Here is a 22,690-nt window from a genome sequence, read left to right on the forward strand (position 1 = left end):
CCCATAAGGGCTGAGAATTAAAACTTAGGAAAGAGAACAGCAAAGAGAAGCTGTGCAGTGATGAATGTTGTGAGGAAAAATTAAAGTGAGAAGATTAAATAATGACAAATATTGCTTGCCTGGCAGGGCACCTGCAGAAGGCATGGTTTTTTTCCTTCTGTTCAAGGGATAAAGTGAAACAATCTATGTTGGGCAGTACTAATGTAATAACCATCCATCTCCAACTAACCTGAGAAGCAGTAGAACAAAACTGGGTAAAAATAATTCGCATATCAACTCACTGCTGGTTGTCCTCCTGTTCCAGTTTGTGGGCAGACATCAACTTAATCTGGTTCCCAACTGTATCACCCCTGGTATTAGCATGGGATCATAATCAGAATCAGCAGCATATGTTGTAAAAATTGTTGTTATGTGGCAGCAGTACATTGCAATACATAACATCTGTAAATTACAGTAAGATAAAAAATTAAATTAAATAAGTAGTGCATAAAGAGAAAAAATGAGTGAAGTAGAGTTCATAGGTTCAGACATTCAGAAATTTGACAGCACAGGGCAAGAAATTATTCCCATTTGTTGTGTGTGACTTTAGGCTCCTTTACCATCTCCTTGATAGCTGCAATGAGAAGAGGGCATGGTGTCAGGAAGGCTAATGCCCATGATAGAGCTGAGTGAGTTTACTTTGATCCTGTGCAGTACCCCCGCATTCCAAAGGCAAGCTGGTTAATTGGCCTTTGTAAGCTTCCCTGGGGTATAAATGATGGGTAGAATTTGAAGGGAGTTGACGGGAACATGAGCATAAAATGAAAGTGTGTGCTCAACACTCTGAAGAGCTTGTTATCGTGCTGTATCACAATGGCTTTCTCTTTTCCATTCACGCATTGGAAAGAAAGGGAAAGCAAGAAGCAGAAGGAATAGATAAACTGCGTGTGCCTGGTGATCAAATAGAGGAAGACTATCCTCACCTTCTAGCTCAGAGATAGGCGAGCACTGTACAGTTGAATTCCCAGCTACCACAACATTGAAAGAATTTACATTTATTGTACAAGAGCAAATCCTTAAGAGTATGCGATACTCTCAAAGAAAACATTAGATTTATCCTATACCAAGAATGGCCAAGGACCAATGAAGAATCTTTGAAGCCAGCTTTGTGATATGAGAGATTGTGGCCGCCAATTTGTGCAGAGTAAGATATCCCAAACAAGGGGATCATTTTGCTGATGAAGAATAATTATTATCCAGAAAGTCTGGGGCAAAGTCCTTTGCTATTTCAACTATCATCATGGGACTAACAACCACCTGAGAAGAATTTGAGTTTACACTTTATCATAATGGTGACCTTGAAGTGATGGAGTACATTCTAAAAGGTCACCTTGTTGGCTCCTTCCCAAGACCCCTATTCCTTTAGGAATCCCAAAAACGTCTATTGTACAGATATGTGACTGGTCTACTCACTGGTGTTGCTGGTGTGACACACTGAGGGTTCTCTGCTCTGACCTGAGCTAAAAGTAACTTCTGTTCTTTCCCCAATCCCAGCCTTCCACTCTTGAAAAATACTTGTATATCAGCTCTTGATAGAACCATAGAACACTACAGCACAGTACAGGCCCTTCAGTCCTCCATGTTGTGCCAACCCATATAATCCTTAAAAAAAAGTACTAAACCACACTACCCCATAACCCTCTATTTTTCTTTCATCCATGTTTCATGCCTGTCCAAGTGGCTCTTAAATTCCCCTAATGTTTTAGCCTCCACCACCGTCCCTGGCAAGTCATTCCAGACACTCACAACTCTCTGTGTAAAAAGCTTACCCCTGATGTCTCCCCTAAACTTCCCTCCCTTAATTTTGTACATATGCCCCCTGGTGCCCTGGGAAACAGGTACTGACTATCCAACCAATCTATGCCTCTCATAATCTTGTAGACCTCTATCAAGTCCCCTCTCATTCTTCTACACTCCAAAGAGAAAAGTCCCAGTTATGCTAACCTTGCTTCATATGCCTTGTTCTCCATCCCAGGCAACATCCTGGTAAATCTCCTCTGCACCCTCTCCATAGCTTCCACATCCTTCCTATAATTAGGTGACCAGAATTAAACACAATACTCCAAGGGCGGTCTCACCAGTGATTTGTAGAGTTGCAACATGATCTCTCTACTCTCGAACTCAATCCCCCATTTAATGAAGCCTAGCATCCCATAGGCCTTCTTAACTACCCTATCAACCTGCACAGTGACCTTGAGGGATGTATGGATTTGAACCCCAAGGACCCTTTGTTCATCCACACTCTTAAGTAACTGACCATTAATCCTGTACTCAGTCTTCTGGTTTGTCCTTCCAAAATGCATCACCTCACAGTTGTCCGGATTGAACTCCATCTGCCATTTTCTGCCCAACTCTGCAGCCTGCCTATATCCTCTTGTAACTTTCGACAACCTGCAGCTCCATCCACAACTCCTCCAATCTTCGTGTCATCCACAAACTTACACACCCATCCTTCCGCCTCTACATCCACGTCATTTATAAAAATCACAAAGAGCAGGGGTCCCAGGACAGATCCTTCTGGCACTCCACTAGTCACCAACCTCCAGGCAGAATACTTTCCTTCCACAACTACGCTCTGCTTTCTTCCTTTAAGCCAATTTTTTTTATCCAAACAGCCAAGGTTCCACTTATCCCATTCCTCATGATTTACTGGATGAGTCTCTCATGAGGGACCTTGTCAAATGCTTTGCTAAAGTCCATGTAGACCACATCCACTGCTCTACCCTCATCAATTTTTTTTGTTACGTCTTCAAAAATCTCAATCAGGCTCGTGAGACATGACCTTCCCTTCACAAAGCCATGTTGACTATCCATGAGTACACTGTACTTCTCCAAATGCTCATAGATCCTATCTTTAAGAATCCTTTCCAGTAGTTTGCAGACCACCGACACAAGACTCAAAGTGTTAGATAGTGTGGTCAACTAACTCTTTGGGATTCACAGAGAAGGCACAGGACTGCAGGTGCTGGAATCTGGAGCAAAAAGCAATCTGGGGGTGGAACTCAGTGAGTAGATCAGCATCTGCAGGGGGAAAGGAGTGATCATCAACCCAAGCTCAATTCCCACTGCTGCCTGTAAGGAGATTGTACATTCTGCCTCTGACCGCATGGGTTTCCTCCAGGTAGTCCTCTTTCCTCCCACAGCCCAAAGACTGACCAGCTGGTAGGTTAATTGGTCAGTGTAAATTGTCCCATGATTAGGCTGGGGTTAAATCGGGGGTTGTTGGGCTGTGCAGCTTGAAGGGCCAGAAGGGCCTATCTCACATTGTATCTCAATAAATAAAATACAAGCCTATGCCCATAGGTAAAAGGGACTTCTGCTAAGGAAGTTTTTCACCATCTACCCTATCCACTATATTTCTCCCATATTTCCACATGCACTGATCCGTTCCTCCCTCAGCTTCCTCTACTCCAGTGAAAACAAACCTGGCCTATGCAGTCTCTCTGAATAGCCAAGTATTTAATTCCTGGCAACATACTCGTGAATCTGCTCTGCACCTTCTCCAGGGCAATGTTAGTGTGGCAACCATACCATGTTTTATGTAGCTTTATCCTCCTCATTGAATTTACTCCTGTACCTTGGTTACACTTTACAAATTGTCCTGCTCTCCAATGCTTTATTCATACTACTCTTACTTTTCTCTCCTGGTTTAATTGCTTTTAAAGTTTTAGTTTACCATTTACTCACAAAATGTGTGATTATTTCTACTTCTTTTCCTTCCAGTTGTTTTGAACCATCACTTACAACCAATTTTCTCTCCTTATTTATCCTTAAAATTCTCCCAAAGAATCACTGGAGTAGGGTGGTAAATTTGCATATATCATCACACAAATATCATCTAATCACATACAGATGTCTTTCTCTCTGCATCAGCTAACATTCTCTATAGTGGAGTTTGTCTGGCTTCCTTCCACTCCAGAGGTTACTGCAGCAGTACTGGTGGTTAACCCATTCTAGTATGAATCGTTTGTAGCTTACTGTGTGAGTATCAGCGGGTGTATGACCTTTCAGATCCAACGTATTCAATCCTAGTGCTGTCCTTGCTCAGAGGTCAAACAGGCATGGTTCCCACTTGGAGAAGATGGTAGCTCCAGAGTGGATTCCTTCCTTTATTTTCTATTTCTTGCACTAGACGAGTTGCTGTGAGGTTGTCAGCAGGAAGAGGAACTGTTTCTATAACCCAGTACCAGATTGAGTGAACTATTTCTTTTAAAGGCATGAACAGAGGTACATGGGGTTGGTTAATGTGAATTGAGAAATTGTTGATGTGGCGGGGGGGGGGGAGCATTCAGTGATGATGATGATGGTGATGATGACGTGGGTAGCCAAGCCTGTGGTTTCCTCCTGTGATGTCACAATCCCCTGCTAACCTCCTCAGTCTGCCTGGAGCTGAGGCTGTTTTCCCACTATCTTTCTGTATTCAGTGCTATTGGGAAAGAACACCAGTCTCTGGGTCACAACGAAATGACTACAAGAACCCCAAACATATACCTGAGCAGATCATTTTGGCTGATGTTCCAGAACAGTACCTGCTGAAGTGTCTCAGCCCAAAACGTCGACTGTATTCTTTACCAGAAATGCTGCCTGGCCTTCCAAGTTCCTTCAGCATTTTCTGTGTCTTGCTTGGATTTCTAGCATCTACAGGTTTTCTCTTATTTGTGAGGGAATACGGTGCTGGCTTTTCTCAATTTTTCTTATTACGTATCGTACTGTTCAAAAGTTTTGGGCATATATATGTATGTACACACACACACACACACACACACACACACACACACACACACACACACACACACACACACACACACACACACATTGTTTGATAAGTTCATGGCCTAAGGTAGAAGGAGTCGATTTTAGAAAACCTAGCACATTTATTTTTCAACATAGTCACCTCCTACATTTACACACTTAGTCCAGGGGTCGGAGGAGCATACAGATCTTGGTCCTCCAGAAAGTGTCCACAGATGGATGATTGATAAGTTTGTAGCCTAATGTAGAAGGAGATGAGTTATTAACTTCAAACTTTCTGCATAATCACTCAAAGAGTTGAACTGCATGTGTATGTAACGAGAGCTGTATAACTCATCGCCTTCTACCTTAGGCCACGGACTTATCATCACCCTACTGTGGACACTTTCTGGATGTCCAGGATCCGTATGCTCCATGACCCCTGGACTAAGTGTGTAAATGTAGGAGGGGGCTATGTTGAAAAATAAATGTGCTAGGGTTTCTAAAATTGACTCCTTGCACCTTAGGCCATGAACTTATTAATCACCGCTTATAGCTAGGGTGCCTAAGACACGTACACAGTACTGTGGTAATTTTATGTATTGGACTGTACTGATGCCGCAAGAAAAAAGTCATGACATACGTGAGTGATGATAAACCTGATTCTGATACAGGTCTCCATTGTGGACTGAGAGTGGGAAGGGGACAGAGAGAGGGGAATCATGGTTGGCAAAGAGAAAGGGAGATGGGAACAAGCAGGAAGCACCAGAAAGACATTCTGTAATGATCAATCAACCAATTGTTTGTAATCGAATGACTTTGCTTGGTGTCTCAGGGCCGGGTATGCCTGCTCCTGTGGTTATACCCCCCAACCCCTGTCACTTCCCTGCCACCTGTCCCACACTCCTTCTGCAGAGCTCCACCCTCACCATTCTCAACTTCCTTTGCTTCAGCCAGACTTATATCCATAGTATATCCATATATCCATACTGACTCACAAAGCAATCCCATTTCTCTAATGATATTTCTCCAAAATTTCTTCTCTCCTCAGTCCCATCAGTGGCCCTCAGGTTCTGCCATTCATCTACACACTAGGGCCAATTACTTTGGGGAATTTGGGGAATGGGAAGCAACATGAAGCAGCCAAACGGTCAAAGAGGGAACATGCAATTCCACAATCTGCCTTCTTAGCCAGAGGGGATATAAATATCAGACTTCCCCCACTTCTGTCATCAGCCTGACCCTCGGTGTGTGTTAAAGTGACAGTGCCGACATTTATAGCTGTGCAAGTGCATTTCATTAATGCCCTGACCAACATTTATCATTCCACCTTGCCACTTAACTCTTTGTTGCCAGAGCAATCTTGCTGTGCACAAAATGAAGGTCATTTTGCCAGCACTACCAGCACAAATATAATTCAGAAGTACCCAAATGGCTCTGAAATACTTTGTGATGTGTTGAGTTTTTGAGCAGAATTATGTCAACGCTTTTGATTTACTTTTCAATAATAGCTCCCAATTCAATCTTGACAGATTTATCTGTTACCTCTCATTTCAAACTCTCCGATCAGCCTTGCCTCTTTTTCCTAATGTTAGGACAGCTGGGCATGTCTGGTATTTGCATCCTATCCCATATTTAGCCAATTCGAAGGTAGTAAAGGACAATGATGGCAGGTGGTAATGGGAAAAAGAATGGGGATGGCTGAAGGGAAGATGGTGACTTCATTTCACTCTGCTTGATTGACCTTCATCATTTGACATTCAAATGATCAACGTATGGCTTCCATTTGTCTCCAGTACTTAACTAAAGTTGACATTTTCAGTACATAAATAGTGTGTGAACACACGTTGCACTGGGTGTGCTTAGTTGCAGTTAATCCAGAGCTCATTACCTGAAGATGTAAAAGTTAAAACACGGCCATGTGCTGGGCTGACTAACAATTAAAATGGACACCTGCAGTGAGTGCTGGGAACTTGATTAATCAGTCTAGTGCCTTTTTCCAGTAATTTGGGCTGTTTACTCAGTATAGATTCTATGATCCATGTCTTTTAAATGCATGACATGTTGTTATTTTCCTTTGCTATTTAAAGGAAAGTGTGGACTTGGGGGAAATCATGTTTTCTCTCTGCTACTTGCCTACTGCTGGGCGCCTGACGTTAACAGTCATCAAATGCAGGAATCTCAAAGCCATGGACATCACTGGATACTCCGGTGAGTGCATTTATTTCTTCTAATTCTGCATCCATCAACACTCAGCCTGAAAAAAAAACCTTATAAGACAGACTCATTCAGACAAAATAAATAACAGGGATAAAACCAGAAAACTATGAAAACATGCAAGTATGTTGAGGAGAAAGAAAACTGTTAATGCCTCCTGAATGAAGAACAAAGATACATTTCTATGACTTCAGGCTTCAGGACTGGTTATAAATGTAAAACTACCATGATTTCTCTTTTCACTTTTCAAACACTGAGTGATCTATTGAAACCTATTGTTGTCTTGAAGAAGGGTCTTGGCCCAAAACATTGACTATTCATTCATTTCCATAGATGCTACCTGAACTGCTGATGTGATCCAGCATTTTGAGTGGGTTGCATTGGATTTCCAGCATCTGCAAAATCTCTCGTGTTAATGATTTTCTACTATTCTCATTGTTTTAATCCAGATATTCACCATTTACTTCCCTGTTTCTTCTATCAATTGGCTGTTAACTGACTGGCTTTTAACATAAGCATTTTTTTACAATATATTTAAAGTACAAATTAAATTTATTTTCAAAGCACATATGATTCACAATACACAACCCTGAGATTCATTTTCTTGCTGGCACACTCAATAAATCCATAATAAAATAATAACCATAACAGAATCGATGGAAGACCCCACCGACCAATGTGCAAAAGACAACAAAGTTTTTAAATAAAAAAAATAATAAGAATAAATAATCAATAAATATCAAGAACATGGAGATGAAATGTCCTTGAAAGTGATTTTGTAGGTTGTGGGAACAGTTCATGATGAGGCAAGTGAAGTTGAGTGTAGTTATCCCCTTTGGTTCAAGAGCCTGAAGGTTGAGGAGTTATAACTGTTCCAGAACCAGGTGGTACAAGTCCTGAAGCTCCTGTATTTACTTGCTGATTGCAGCAGTGGGAAGAGAGCATGTCCTGAGTGCCCTGATAATGGATGCTGCTTTCCCACAACGACGTTTTGTGTAGATGTTCTCAATGTGCGGAGGGTTTTACCTATGGTAGATTGGGCCATATCTCCTACATTTTGTAGGATTTTCCATTCAAAGGCATTAGTGTTTCTATACCAGGCTGTGTGGCAGCCAGTCAATATTCTCTTCACCACACAGTTATAGAAGTTTGTCAAAGTTTTAGATGTCATGCCAAATCTTTGCAAACTCCTAAGGAAGTAGAGGCACTGCCATGGTTTCTTCACAATTGAACCTCCGTGCTGGGTCCAGACAGGTCCTACAAAGTAACAACAGCAAAGAATTTAAAGTTACTTTATTAAACTTTATTATTACTAACCTTCCTTTGATAAAGGAGCATTTTAAATAATATTTCACCAGACATTGGGATCAGTACAATGTTATGATTCAGCAACAATGAATGTATAATTGAGATAGGTTTTTTATAACAAATAAAACATTTATTTATAATAAATCGATAAAACTGCTAAAAAAAAACACAAAAGTAAACAAACAACTAATCTAACCGGAAGTTGGCTGCTATATGGCAGCTCGAACAGTTCTTAAAGCGATAATGCGAAAACAGTTTTTAAAGCGATAATGCAAAAACAGTTCTTAAAGTGATAATGCAAAAACAGTTCTTAAAGTGATAATGCAAAAACATTTCTTAGAAGTAGTAAATCAAAAGTCCAAATGAATTACACAGTCAGTTAGGAGAGACTTTCCTTGAAGTAATAAATTCTCTTTTGTGACATTACTGCTGATCCTTCCCTGAAGGATTTACGATTGAAGGAAATGAAATGGCTTAAAGGCACTGACCTTTCCTTGGTGAAACCCTGCATCCAACTCCTTCTGCTCTCAGAAGGCAGGAGCTATCTCAGATTGCAGGTTACTACTCCCTTCTGAAAGAGGATCAAATAAGGTCGAACCTTTTTCACCGCCGACTACAATTTTCCTTAATTCTTCAGCTTCCTGAACTTCGATAATTCTTCACTCTCCAACTGGACTTTACCTAGCAGTGATTTTCAAAACTGCAGGCACAATGATTCTTACAGTAGAAATTAAAACTCCACCTCTAAAACGAAATTGCATCATAAGATCAAATACACAGCAGAACGGAGTCACTGACAAACTCAGCCACGAACTGAACCTGCGTCACAGGAAGTGGTTCTCCTTTTATGCCCTGTTGATAAAAACTATCACATGACCTCTCACTGGCAGGAAAATTACATCACTCCACCATCACAAGACCATTACATCATGCCCAGCAGATTACATCCTGGTCATGTGACAGTCACAAGATACCCACGGGTACGTAACAGAAAATAGTGGAGTACTCAGGTAATTGTTGGACTTATTTTTCCTGGTTGTAGAGGTTGAAGCAACTCCTTAGTGTCAACACAGCCTTGGACCACCTGGACAATTTAGCTACTATGTCAGGATGCTGTTTGTTGACTATAGCTTAGCATTTAACAACATCATTCCTACAGTCCTGATCGAAAAGCCATAGAATCTGGGTTATGTGTACCTGCCTCTGCAACTGGATCCTCAACTTCCTAACCAGAAGATCAAAACCTGTGCAGATGGAAATAACATCTCCATCTCACTGACAATTAACACTGGTGCTTCACAGGGATGTGTGTTTAGCCCACTGCTCTACTCTCTCGACACCCACAACTGTCTGGCTAGGCATAGCTCACAGAGCGTCTATAATTTTGCTGATGATACAACCATTGTTGGTAGAATTTCTGATAGTGACACAAGGGCGTACAGGAGTGAGATGTACCAATTAGTGGAGTGGTGTCTCAGCAACAACATTGCACTCAGATGAACAGCTGATAACAGACTTCAGGAAGGGTAAGATGAAGGAACACATACCAATCTGCAAAAAGGGATCAGAAGTGGAGAGAGTCAGCAGTTTTAAGTTCCTGGGTGTGAATATCTCTGAGGACCTAACCGGAGGGAAGCATATCAGCGCAGCTATAAAGAAGACAAGACAGCCACTATATTTCATTAGGAGTTTGAGGAGATTTGGTTTGTCAACTAAAACACTTGAAAAGTTCTATACATGTACCGTGGAGTGTATTCTGACTGGCTGCAATACCATCTGGTATGGAGGGGCTACTGCACAAGAATGAAGTGAGTTTCAAAAATCATGTAAAATTAGTCAGCTCTATCATGGATACCAACTCCCATAGTATCCAAGACGTGTTCAAGGAGTGGTGCTTCAGGAAGGCAGCGTCCATCATTAAGGATCCCACCACTCAGGACATGCCCTCTTCTCACTGTTACCATCAGGAAGCAAATATAGAAGCCTAAACACACGTACTCAATTATTCAGGAACAGCTTCTTTTCTTCTGCCATCTGATTTCTAAATGGACATTGAACCCATGAACACGACCTTACTACTTTTTATTTCTGTTACTTTGCATTACTTACTTTAACTTAACAAATTCCATGACATGTGCCGGTGATATTAAATGATTCTGATTCTGATTATACTACTCAAGTGATGAGTTCCACCCATACTTTACAAAGGGTGCTATACTGATGGGATGGGAATTCATATTCACATTTCTTCCACAGCACAGTGAAAATGAATACACACAAAATGCTGGAGGAACACGGCAGGCCAGGCAGCATATAGGGAATTGACTAAACTGTCGACATTTTGAGCTGAGGCCCTTCATCAGGACTGGAAAAAATAGATTAGAATGCAGAGTAAGAAGGTTGCAGGAACCAGGAGAGGGAAGAGCTGGAAGGTCGATTGATGAAAGAGATAAAGGGCTAGAGAAGGGGGAATCTGAAAGGACTGGACAGAAGGCCATGGAAGAAAGGGAAGGGAGGAGCAGGGAGGAGAGTGGAGAGAGGAGCACCAGACGGAGGTGATGGGCGGGTAAGGAGATAAGTGATACAGGGAAACAGGAATGGGGACAGTGAAGGAGAGGGATGGGGGCAAATATCAGAAGTTTGAGAAATCTATGTTCATGCTATCAGGTTGGAGGCTACCCAGACGGATTATCAGTTGTTGCACCTTCTTACACTGACTCCTTAACTTTTTTCTCATGTCCTGTTGAAGAGTCTCGGCCTGAAACATCAACTGTACTCTTTTCCATAGATGCTGCCTGGCCTGCTGAGTTCCCCCAGCATTTTGTGTGTGCGTCCCTTTAGGATTCTTCATCGCAATCCCTGTGGAAAGTGGCAAGTGGGTGGGGGGAAGGGAAAGACACGCTCACTGGGGGGATCCTATCATCATTTCCCATTCCCATCACCCTCTCTCACCTTATCTCCTTACCTGCCCATCACCTCCATCCATTGTTCCTCCCTCTTCTCTCCTCCCCCTTCCCTTTCTTCCATGGCCTTCTGCCCTCTCCTTTCAGACTCCCCCTTCCCTGGCCCTTTGTCTCTTTCACCGATCGACCTCCCAGCTCTTTATTGGGAAGTTCTCCCTCTCCTGGTTTCATCTATCATCTACTTCCCCCTTGTACCTCTTTCTCTCCTCCCCCCACCTTCTTACTCAGAGTTCAACTCTTTTTTTTCCAGACCTGATGAAGGGTCTTGGTCCAAAATATCAACTGTTTACTTTTTTCCACAGATGCTGCCTGGCCTACTAAGTTCCTGCAGCATTTTGTGGGTATCAGTTTGATTTCCAGCATCTGCAGATTTTCTCTTGTTTGACAGTGAAAAGGAAGTCATGTGGTGCAGCTTCATTCCTGCAATTTTTACTTAACAATTGGTAGGAATTGATTCTCCACTAATTTTATTGGTGTCACTTTGTCTTGCCTCTTACTTTATATACCCAAAACTGGGGTTTTAATTTCAGATAAAATATGAGTTAAAATTACTCAGGTTCAAGTTTTATCATTTGGGGATATAAAGGCAAAGTGTTCCCTTTATGTAGAATCATCAAACTCATTACTTTCTACAATACTCCTAATGTATGGGCATATAGTACATCAGCTGCGAAGTCCTCTCATTTGTAAGGGAGATGAAGGTAGAGTTTTCACTCCCAATTTATTTGGTACAGAACATTCTGGAAAGTGCCTGCGCAGGGATTTGTCAGTTATGGAAATGCAGACCCCGCAGGGTGAGTCATTAATTAACGTCAGTCCCAGAATATCATGCCTTCTGTTCTGTTCCTCCAACACACTGCAATCTGAATCTTTTGGACAATCCTCTCCCAAACTGAAGTATTCCAGTCTTTCTCAGTTGTTTGCAGCACCCTTGAAGAGAACAGGATGCTTAAAGATGAAGGTTTAAATATCTCATTATGCAGGCTTGAACAGAGGAAGAAGTTGAGCTGTTAGTGAAACTATGAAACCATCAGTGGATAACTGGGTTTTCTGTCCTCAGATCTCAGTCACCACCTCCCTGTCCCACAAGCCCTTCTCCCACCAGAATTATGAAACTTTAAAGGTTTTATGGCATTTTTATCATTCAAGATGCCATTCTATAGAATTGTATATTTTATATGGGTGCAAACTATAATCTATATTCTCATAATTAATGAACCAAGTTCCTTTATAATTCTGAGAGAGCAAAAGACTTCACAATAAGAGAGAATAAAGGACCTGGCCACAATACACACACACACACACACACACACACACACACACACACACACACACACACACACACACACCCCCACCCCCCCATCATCATAAGCCTGAATGGTAACAAGTTGCATCATGAAAACAGGGAAAAATGGGTCCACCTACAGTGTAATGCATGGGTGTCAGTGGCAGTCAAAAGTTTGCTAGAATAATTCAAGTTAGAGCATTTACTCTTTGGAATGACAGAAGTTGAGAGGTGAGTTGACTGATGTGTGCAAAAAAAAAAATTATGAAAGCTGTAGGCAGAGCGGAGAGCCAACACCTTTATCCCAGGGCAGCAAAGAACAATCCCAGAAGGCACTTATTTAAGGTGAGAGTGGTTCGTATCAGAGACAGGTTTTATACACAGAGAGTAGTGAGTACCTGGAACACATTGCCAGGGGATGGCAGTAGAGTTTGACTCAATCATCCTCATCGTTATGCACTGTCTCATATTACATGGCGACCATAATCTTTGACCAAAACTGCTTTTGGCTAAGTGTTGTACAGTAGTGGTTTGCCACTGCAACCTTCTAGGGAGTGTCTTTACAAGACGGGTGACCCCAGCCATTATCAATACTCTTCAGGGATTGTCCGTCTGGCATCAGTGGTGACATAACCAGGGCTTGTGATTTGCACCAGCTGCTCATAGGCCATCCACCACCAGTTCCTGCGGCTTTACGTAACCCTGATCGGGGGTTATCAGCAGATGCTACACCTTGCCTGAGTGACCTGCAGGCTAGCAGAGGGAAGGAGAATCTTACACTTTATTTGGTAGAGATGTATCTCCACCTATCCACCCATCTGATACAATAAGCGCATTTAAAAGACTCTTATATAGACACATGGATAAAAAAAAATAGAGACTTATAAGCTGTGTAGGTGAGAGGAGCTTGATTGATTGTGGAGTAGATTTACTGACACAATTTGTGGGCTGAATAGTCCATGCTGTTGTCTTGTTCTACATTCTTCTTCAGCGCATGCATGAGCATATACTTATGGCTGAAACACCAGGCACATTCTAAAATGGTAGTTGGTATTACATAAATGCAAATACAATTTATCTATTTCCTTCATTTCTTATGAAAGGAGGCTATTTTGTTGCTTTCTTTTTAAATCCTTTTATTGAATTATAATCAGTTAAATGAACATAACAATAATAACAATATCAAGAGAACAGGATTACAATAACAGCTGTAACACATACAAACATCAGTTCCAAATATCATATCCAGACATGTCCACCTGATCTCTTGATAATTGAAGCAGGAAAATGTTCAAACAATTTGTTCAGAAGAAGAAAAAAACAAAAAAACAAACAAAAATCCCCCAAACTAAACAGAAAACAAAACAAAAAAAAGGAGGCCATTTTGATCCACTGGCTATGTTGTTGAAAGCAGGAGCAGAGTATATCTAAATCTAAATTAATTTATACTGCATTGGTGAGACACGTTACAGATATAAGGAAGTGTGGTTAAAAGTTCTGTAAAGACAACTCACTAATGTTAAAACCATATGAAAATGAGAAAGGGTGCCAGAAATGGGCTAAATTTCTTCCTCTCCAGCTGCGCCTCAACAAGACCTAGTAGCATAGAGAGCAGATAACAGTAAAGAAGTTACCCACAATTCCACATACATTGCCAGCCTTGTCTGGTGTAATTTCTAATGTTGTTACAAAACATTAAATTAAGTTGCAGTTTTATCTGGGGAAATTAACAACATCGAGTGAAAGGGCACTTATGAGTAATGACTATTTAGTGAGTGGGTTAGAGCTAATGAACAGAGAATTGTTTCTACTGGCATTAAACATTGTTTGTAAAGAGCTATTAGCCCCTAAATATACTGCTGCATGATGAGAGTTGGAATTATATTTTAGTCACATCAGTTAGACAATTGTTTAGAAGAAAATGAGATGCAACCTCCATGAAGCTGTCAGGGATGCCAAGAGACAACACCAGTTCAAAATCAAGTCCCAGACCAGCCATCAGAAGCAACAGACTACAACACAAAGTCAGGCAGTATCCCCAACAATGGCACACTCCTTCCTGATGAACTTAATGCTTTCTAGACATGTTTTGAACAGAAGGAGATCAGAATGTCACCACCCACTCCAACAGCCTCCAATGCAAATGAACCCACAATCACCGTTGCAGACATAAGATGAGTCTTTCGGAAAGTGAACCCATGGTAATCAACTGGACTGGATTGTGTTCCTAGCCGTGCACTTAAATCAAGTGCAGATCAGTGCTGGGGGTATGTGCAAACAGTTTTAACCTCTGCCTACTTTAATCTGAGGTTCACTGCTGCTTTAAGAAGACTACTATCATCCTAGTGTCTAGGCAAAACATGATAACATGCCAGCATGACTTCTGCCTGTTGGTTCTGACATTCAGCTTCATGAAGTTCTTTGAGAGGGTAGTCATGCCACACATTAACTCCAGCCTCCCAGGCAACCTCAGTCAACTGCACTTCACTGACCAGCAAAACAGATCTATAGCAGATGCTCTCTCCCTGATCTTAAACCATTTCTGATTGAATGTACGTTAAACTATTACTTTTTTTTCCTCTAGTTTCACTTTTACTACTATAATGCAAGCAAATTCATATCCAGACTCATAGTCCTGGGAGTCCATACCTCACGTTGCAACCAGATCCTTGACTTCCTGACCAACAGAGTACAATGAGTAGTGACAGTCAGCAACACTTCTGCCACAATTATCCTCAGTACCCAAGTCCCAATAGAGTGCATCCTCAACCCCCTACTCCACTCCTTGTACACTCACAGTTGCAATGACAGAGTCTGCTCCCATTCCATCTACAAGTTTGCAGATGATACCATCACGGAGGGTCATATCTCAAATAACGATGAGTTAGTGTCCACAAGACCAAAGAGCTGTTCACTGATGTCAGCAAGGGGGCAGTGCGCATGATCCTGTTTGCATCAACAGTGTCGAGGCTGACAGGTTCATGTTCCTAGGAGTAAACATCATTGGTCCAATCACATTGAAGCCTTGGCCAAGAAAAGGCACCAGCACCACGACTTCATCAACAAGCAAAAAGAATTCGGCATGTTCTGTCTGATGCTCACCGATTGTTACTGATGCTCCCGAGAAGGCATCTTATCTTGATGCATTTTGTCTTGGTGTGACAAGTGCTCTGTCTGTGACTGCAACAGCCACAAGGAGTTGTGGACACAGCTCCTAGAACGTCACGAAAAAGCAGCCTCCTCTCGCTGGACTCTCTCTATACTTCTCTCTGCCTTGGTAAAGCAGACAGCATAATCAGAGACCGTGCCCACCCCGGCTATTCTTTCTTCATCACCCTCCCATCGCACAGAAGATACAAAACCCTGAAAGAACATGCGGCCAGGCTCAGGAACAGCTTCAAAGTGGCTGTGAAAAGACTATTGAATGGTTCCCCAGTACAATCAGATGGACTCTTGATTGCGCAGTCTAGCTCGTTATGACATTTCATTTTATTGTTTGCCTGCAGTGCACTCTGTGTAACTATAACACTTCATTCTATAGTTTTACCTTGTACTAACTCAGTGCACTGATGTGATGAAATGATCTGTATAAACGATATACAAGTTTTACACTGTTCCTTGGTACGTGTGACAATAATAAACCAATTTATCATTTTTCAGATTTCCTTCAGTGTTTGAATATATCAATACACGTGACAGTAATTTATTTATTATTTAGCAATAAAAATAGTTAGCTTTTTATTCTTGAGCCTCAGATACAAAGCCTGTTCAAATTGATCTTGGCCTCTTCTCTCGACCCTACACGTTCGAAATCCTTTGGTGTAGAACCGGGCACAGTCTCCAGGATAGTAAGGCCAGTCACATATTTATAAAATTACAGCTGGGAACGGCACACTGGTGCAGGAGGGATACTGCTGCCCCATTCTCCAGTGGCATGGGATCAATTATGCTCTCTGCTTGATGCTGCTGGTTTCACTGGGTACTTTGGTTTCCTCCTACCTGCCACACACGTGCTGGCTGGTCGGGGAATGAGTCCAAAAGAAGAGAAAGGCAGGTCAGCCACAATCAGGCTTGAGGAGCCTACTTCTGCTCTTAATTTCTTATGTTCTTATGTTTGCACATTTTGTTGTCTTTTGCACACTGGTTGAAAGCCCAAGTTGGTGTGGTCTTTCATTGATTCTACTATGGTTATTTTCTATTATGAATTTATTGAGTATTCCCACAAGAAAATTAATCTCCATGTTGTATATGGTGAGATATCTGTACTTTGCCAATAAATTTACTTTGAACTTTAATTGATTGCTGTAATTTACCCCAATGTGTTTGGCTGGAGAAGAATTATGGGAGAGTTAATGACAGGGTAGGGGAATAGGATTAATGGGATTGCTCTGAGCAGCAGTAAAGATTCACTGGGCAAATAGACTCCTTCCTCTATGTTGGAAGGAAATATGAGTTCTATATGAGGAGCTCCCATAATGATATACAACTCTTGAATTAGCCTCTTCCCCAAAACAACCAGGCTTATCATTTGCCTATTTGCAGACTGCCTATGAATAGCTTCAGACAGGCCATGTTGTCCGAATGATATGCAGCTGTGTTCTCATCAAGAAAAACCAGCGTTCATCTAATTCACCTTCCATCATTTTGGTCATTGGAAGTACAGCAACAATAGAGCTGTGGACCAATGGGGGCACTACTTTTCTGGCAAGTTGATGAGGTCCATAAGATAGTATTGATATGGAGTGTTGGACTTCATTAAGCAGGGGCCAGGTCCAAGAGCTGCACCGTTAATGCTCTATAGCACAGTAATGTTACAGCTCTACAAAATCCTGGTTAGACCACACTTGGACGATTGTGTTCACATCTGGTCACCTCATTATAAAAAGGATGTGGAAGCTTTAGAGAGGGAGCAGAGAAGATTTACCAGGATGCTGCCTGGATGACAGAGTGTCCCATAGGAGAATAGGTTGAGTAAGCTATAGCTTTTCTCTTTGGAATGAAGGTGGATGAGACTTAGTAGAGGGGTACAAGATGATAAGAGATATACACCAAGTGGATAGCCAGAGGCATTTTTTCCCAGGGCAGAAATGGCTAAAACAGGAAGGCATAATTTTAAGGTGATTTGCAAAAAATATAGGAGGAATGTCATAGGTGAGATTTTTTTTTATGCACAGAGTGATCTGTGTGTTTCCACTGCTGAGGTGATGGTTGAGACAGACACAGGGACATTTAAGAGACTCTTCAATAGGCATGTGGATGATAGAAAAATGGATGTCGGAGGGAAAGGTTAGACTAACCTTAGAGTAGGTTATAATGTCAGCATTATACTGTGGGCTAAAGAGCCTGTACAGTTCTGTACTGTTCAGTGTTCTAAACAACTTGTTCCTTTGAAAGCAATGTCCCTTTTTCAGATGGTTAAATCCCTCTACATCCGTACAGCATGATCTGGCTGGGTGGCATTGAAGCAAAACTTTTTCTTTCTATCTTGGTCCCCATGACAATAATGTTCATCATAACCAGCATGAACTTCAGCAAGGCCTTTGTCAAAGTCCCGCACGGGGAAGCTGGCAAAGATGGTTCAGCCACCTAGCATTCAGGATGAAGTAGTAAAATTGGATTCAGCAGTGGCTTTGTGGGAAAAGGCAGCACGTGGCAGTAGATGGTTGCCTTTCTGACTGCTATGCCACAGGGATCGGTCCTGCGTCCATTGTTGGTTGTAATTTTATTAATAATTTGGATGATAATATGGTAACTGGACGAGCATATTTATCAACAACACCAAAATTGGGGGCATTATGGATTGTCAGGAAGTCTATCAAAGCTTGCAGCAGGATGTGTACCAGCTGGAAAAATGAGTTGATGGAATTTAATGCAGAAAACTATGAGGTGTTGCACATTGGAAGGACATACTGGGGCAGGTCATGTAGTGACTTGGGAACAGCATGGTTTGATTAGTGGTTAGTACAACACTTTACCGTACAGGTGACCTAGATTCAACTCCTACCACTGCCTGTAAAGAGTTTGTACATTCTCCCTGTGACCACAGGGCTCCCACCTGGTGCTCCTGTTTCTTCCCACAGTCCAAACACACACCGGTTGATAGGTTAATTGGCCATTGCAAACTGTTGCATGGTTAGTTTGGGGTTAAACTGGGGGTTGCTGGGCAGTGTGGCTCAAAGGCTAGAAGCACCTATTCTGTGCTGTATCTCAATAAATAAATAAGGTGCTGTCACAGGTAGTTAAGGCCATTAAGAGTTTTGGCACATTGGCCTTCAAAAATCAAGATTAGAGAACTAAGTACAAGAGATTCATGTTCAGATTCAGGTTTAATTACTTTACTTTATTGTCACCAAACAATTGATACTAGAGAGTACAATCATCACAGTGATATTTGTTTCTGCGCTTCACGCTCCCTGAAGTACAAATCAAAGTAAATATAATAGAAATTTAAATTATAAATCATAATTAGAAAATAGAAAAGGGAAAGTACGGTAGTGCAAGTCGGGTCCAGATATTTGGAAGGTACGGCCCAGATCCGGGTCAGGATCTGTTCAGCAGTTTTATCACAGTTGGAAAGAAGCTGTTCCCAAATCTGTTCATACGAATCTTCAAGCTCCTGAACCTTCTCCCGGAGGGAAGTGGGACGAAAAGTGTGTTGGCTGAGTGGGTCTTGTCCTTGATTATCCTGGCAGCACTGCTCCGACAGCGTGCGGTGTAAAGTGAGTCCAAGGATGGTAGATTGGTTTGTGTGATGTGCTGGGTTGTGTTCACGACCTTCTGCAGCTTCTTCCGGTCTTGGACAGGACAACTTCTGTACCAGGTTGTGATGCACCCTAGAAGAATGTTCTCTACGGTGCACCTATAAAAATTAGTGAGGGTTTTAGGGGACTGGCCAAATTTCTTCAGCTTTCTCACGAAGTAAAGGCGCTGGTATGCCTTCTTGGCAGTGGACTCTGCTTGATTAGACCAAGTCAGGTCATTTGTGATATTCACCCCGGGGAACTTAAAGCTTTTGACCTGTTCCACCTGCGCACCACCGATGTAGATGGGGTTGTGCGGTCTGCTACTCTTCCTGAAGTCAACAAATAATTCCTTCATCTTGCTGACATTGAGGGATAGGTTATGGCATTCGCACCATGCCACCAGGTTCTTAATTTCCTCTCTGTACTCCGACTCATCATTTCCTAAGATTATTACCTACAATTATCACATATACATCAAAACATACAGTGAAATGTGTCATCTACATTAACTACCAGCACACCCAAAGATGTGCAAATATCACCACACATTCTAGCACAAACATAACAATGTCTCCAGTGATTAACACAATGGCACAACACAGAATAACACCACAATGACAGAGCTAAACAACAGCAAAACCAGCCTCTTCTCTACCAACCCACCCATCCACCCCCTTGCACCCAGGCAGGCCTCCAGTTGGAGTTGGGATGTTAAAGTTGTATAAGACTTTGGTGAGGCCAATTTGGCTGTATTGTGTGTAGTTCTGGTCACCTACAATAGCAATAAGATTGAAAGAGCACAGAGAAAATTTGCAAGCATGTTGTCAGGTCTTGAGAACCTGAGTTATAGGGAATGGTGGAATAGGTTAGGACTTTTCTAACACAGAGGGGTAAGTTTTTTTTTACACAGAGAGTGGCGAGTGCGTGTAATGGGCTGCCAGCAATAGTGGTGGAGCTTAGATAAATAGAGGGCTATGGGTAACCTTAGGTAATTTCTAAGCAAGTACATGTTTGGCACAGCATTGTGGGCCAAAGGGCCTGTATCATGCTGTATTTAATAGGTTTCTGAGGTGGGACCCCTTCATTCAGAGCTTGGTGAGAGTATGGAATGACCTGCCAGCTGAAGTCATGAGTGCAAGTACGATTGCAATATTTAAGAGAGGTTTGGATGAGATCATGGATGGAAGGGGTATGGGCGGGCTGCAGTCCAAGTGTGGGTTGATGGGACTAGGCATAACTGTTCTGCAAAAGGCCTGCTTCTGTGTTGTAATCCTCTTCATCTCTGGGACTTACCGTCAAACCTCCTTCCTCTGATCTATCTATCCTGATGGGTTTCAATTGTGTAATTTTTCTAAATGTACATTGCCAGTGGAAAATTTCACAGCCAGACCTATATAGCAGATGCTTATTCACTACAAGTCACTGCATAAGACTCCTCATCAAAATTACTGAATTTGCAAAGCAGTACCAATCTGCATTCCCTGGAAACAATAACAGAGGGGAGCAATGGGAAAATATATTATCTTTCTTCTACAAGCAGACTCAGAATTGAACGTTCTCCAGTTTAGTAAAGTAGTAAAGATTTTTTTATATTCCATTGCTTAAAGTTGCTTCAAATTAATTGAGTCAACAAAAGGCACCCACAAGGAACGATGTGGATATATAGAATGCCATGGAAATGCATAACTAAGGGACATTCCCTGCCCTTGTTCCGACCTCAGTTTCTCCATCACTGAAATTTTTGCCCATAGTTTATTCCCCGGAGGTCTATTGTGTTCCATGTTATGAGCTGATTCTCACAAACTTCATAACTGAGGACTATATGTACCAAATTGCTTTTCTTTACTGCAAAGTTCCCAATGCACAGCTTTGCCTACTGCTGGGTATAGAGTTCAGCACATTCTTTTTCATTTCTGCTGAATAATTAGATTGATCAGAAACCTAAGAAACAATGAACTATGTCTGATTTTCCTCTGAACATGGAAAATGCAATTTGCTGTCTTACCAACACTTTGGATAAAATGCCTCTGTTGAAAGAACAAGAGTGGTAATGTTAATATTGAAAATAAATTATCTATGGGAAGAATCCACAGTTTTGTTTGGATTCTTTACAACCCTGCTTCCTCCATCCATAATGCAAGCTCATTGTACCAAGCCTTTACTTTCTTTTCTAGATCCATATGTTAAGGTTTCTTTGCTATGTGAAGGACGGCGACTAAAAAAGAAGAAAACAACCATAAAGAAAAACACATTAAATCCTACTTACAACGAGGCAATTATCTTCGACATTCCTCCTGAGAACATGGATCAGGTCAGCCTTCTCATCTCAGTCATGGACTATGATCGGTAAGTAATGGAATTCGCTATCTGCATGAGATCAAAGTTCAAAGTAAAGTTATTGTCAAAGTACATATCTGTCACTATATACAACCCTGAGATTCATTTTTTGTGGACTCATTCAATAAATGTATAGAGTAGTAACCATAACAGAATCAATGAAAGACCACACCAACTTATGCATTAAACCAATATGCAAAAGACAACAAACTATGCAAATACAAAAGAAAGAAAGAAATAATAATAATAATAATAAAAAACAAATAAGCAATAAATATCGAGAACATAAAATGAAGAGTTTTTGAGAATGAGTCCATTGGTTGTGGGAATATTTCAGTCAGCTGGAGGAACTCTGTAGGCTAGGCTGCATATATGGAAAACAGTAAACAGTCGACGTTTGGGCAAAGACCATCAGGACTGCAAAAAAATAGAAGGTTGGGGAAGGGGATGAAGGAGTACAAGGTGGTAGATGATAGGTGAAACCGGGAAAGGGGAAGGGATGAAGAAGTAGAGAGCTGGGAAGTTGATTGGTGAAATAGATAAAGGGATGGTGAAGGGGGATTATGATAGGAGAGGATAGAAGACCATGGAAGAAAGGGAAGGGGGAGGAGCATCAGAAGGAGGTGATGGGCAGGTAAGGAGATAAAGTGAGAGAGGGAAATGGGAATGGGGATTGGTGAAGGAGAAGGAGGCAATTACCAAAAGTTCGAGTATTTGATGTTCATACCGTCAGGTTGGAGGCTACCCAAATGGAATATAAGGTGTTCCTCCCCAACCTGAGTGTGGCCTCATCAGAACATGAACTAACTGTCAGTAGGTGGACGGTAAAACATTCTCCCAACCTACATCGGTCTCACTGATATACAGGAGGCCACATCAGGAGCATCGGATACAGTAGATGACCCCAACAGATTCACAGGTGAAGTGTTGCCTCATCTGGAAGGACCGTTTGGGGCCCTGAGTGGTAGTGAGGGAGAAGGTGTAGCACTTGTTCCACTTGCAAGGATAAGTACCAGGAGGGAGATCGGTGGGGAGGGATGACTTGACAAGGGAGTTACTTAGGGAAT

General features: G+C 41.8%; 1 protein-coding gene across 1 annotated transcript in view; it reads left to right on the forward strand.

The window, feature by feature from the left end:
* LOC132395731 (synaptotagmin-6-like) overlaps positions 1-22,690 on the forward strand; it is a 200,811-nt gene that overhangs the window by 164,060 nt on the left and 14,061 nt on the right. The window contains exons 4-5 of the mRNA XM_059972691.1: positions 6,861-6,981; positions 21,461-21,632. Of these exons, the coding sequence (XP_059828674.1) occupies positions 6,861-6,981; positions 21,461-21,632 (293 nt within the window). The remainder of the gene's footprint in view (positions 1-6,860; positions 6,982-21,460; positions 21,633-22,690) is intronic.

This window comes from Hypanus sabinus, chromosome 6 (genome assembly GCF_030144855.1).
Source record: "Hypanus sabinus isolate sHypSab1 chromosome 6, sHypSab1.hap1, whole genome shotgun sequence".
NCBI lineage: Eukaryota > Metazoa > Chordata > Chondrichthyes > Myliobatiformes > Dasyatidae > Hypanus > Hypanus sabinus.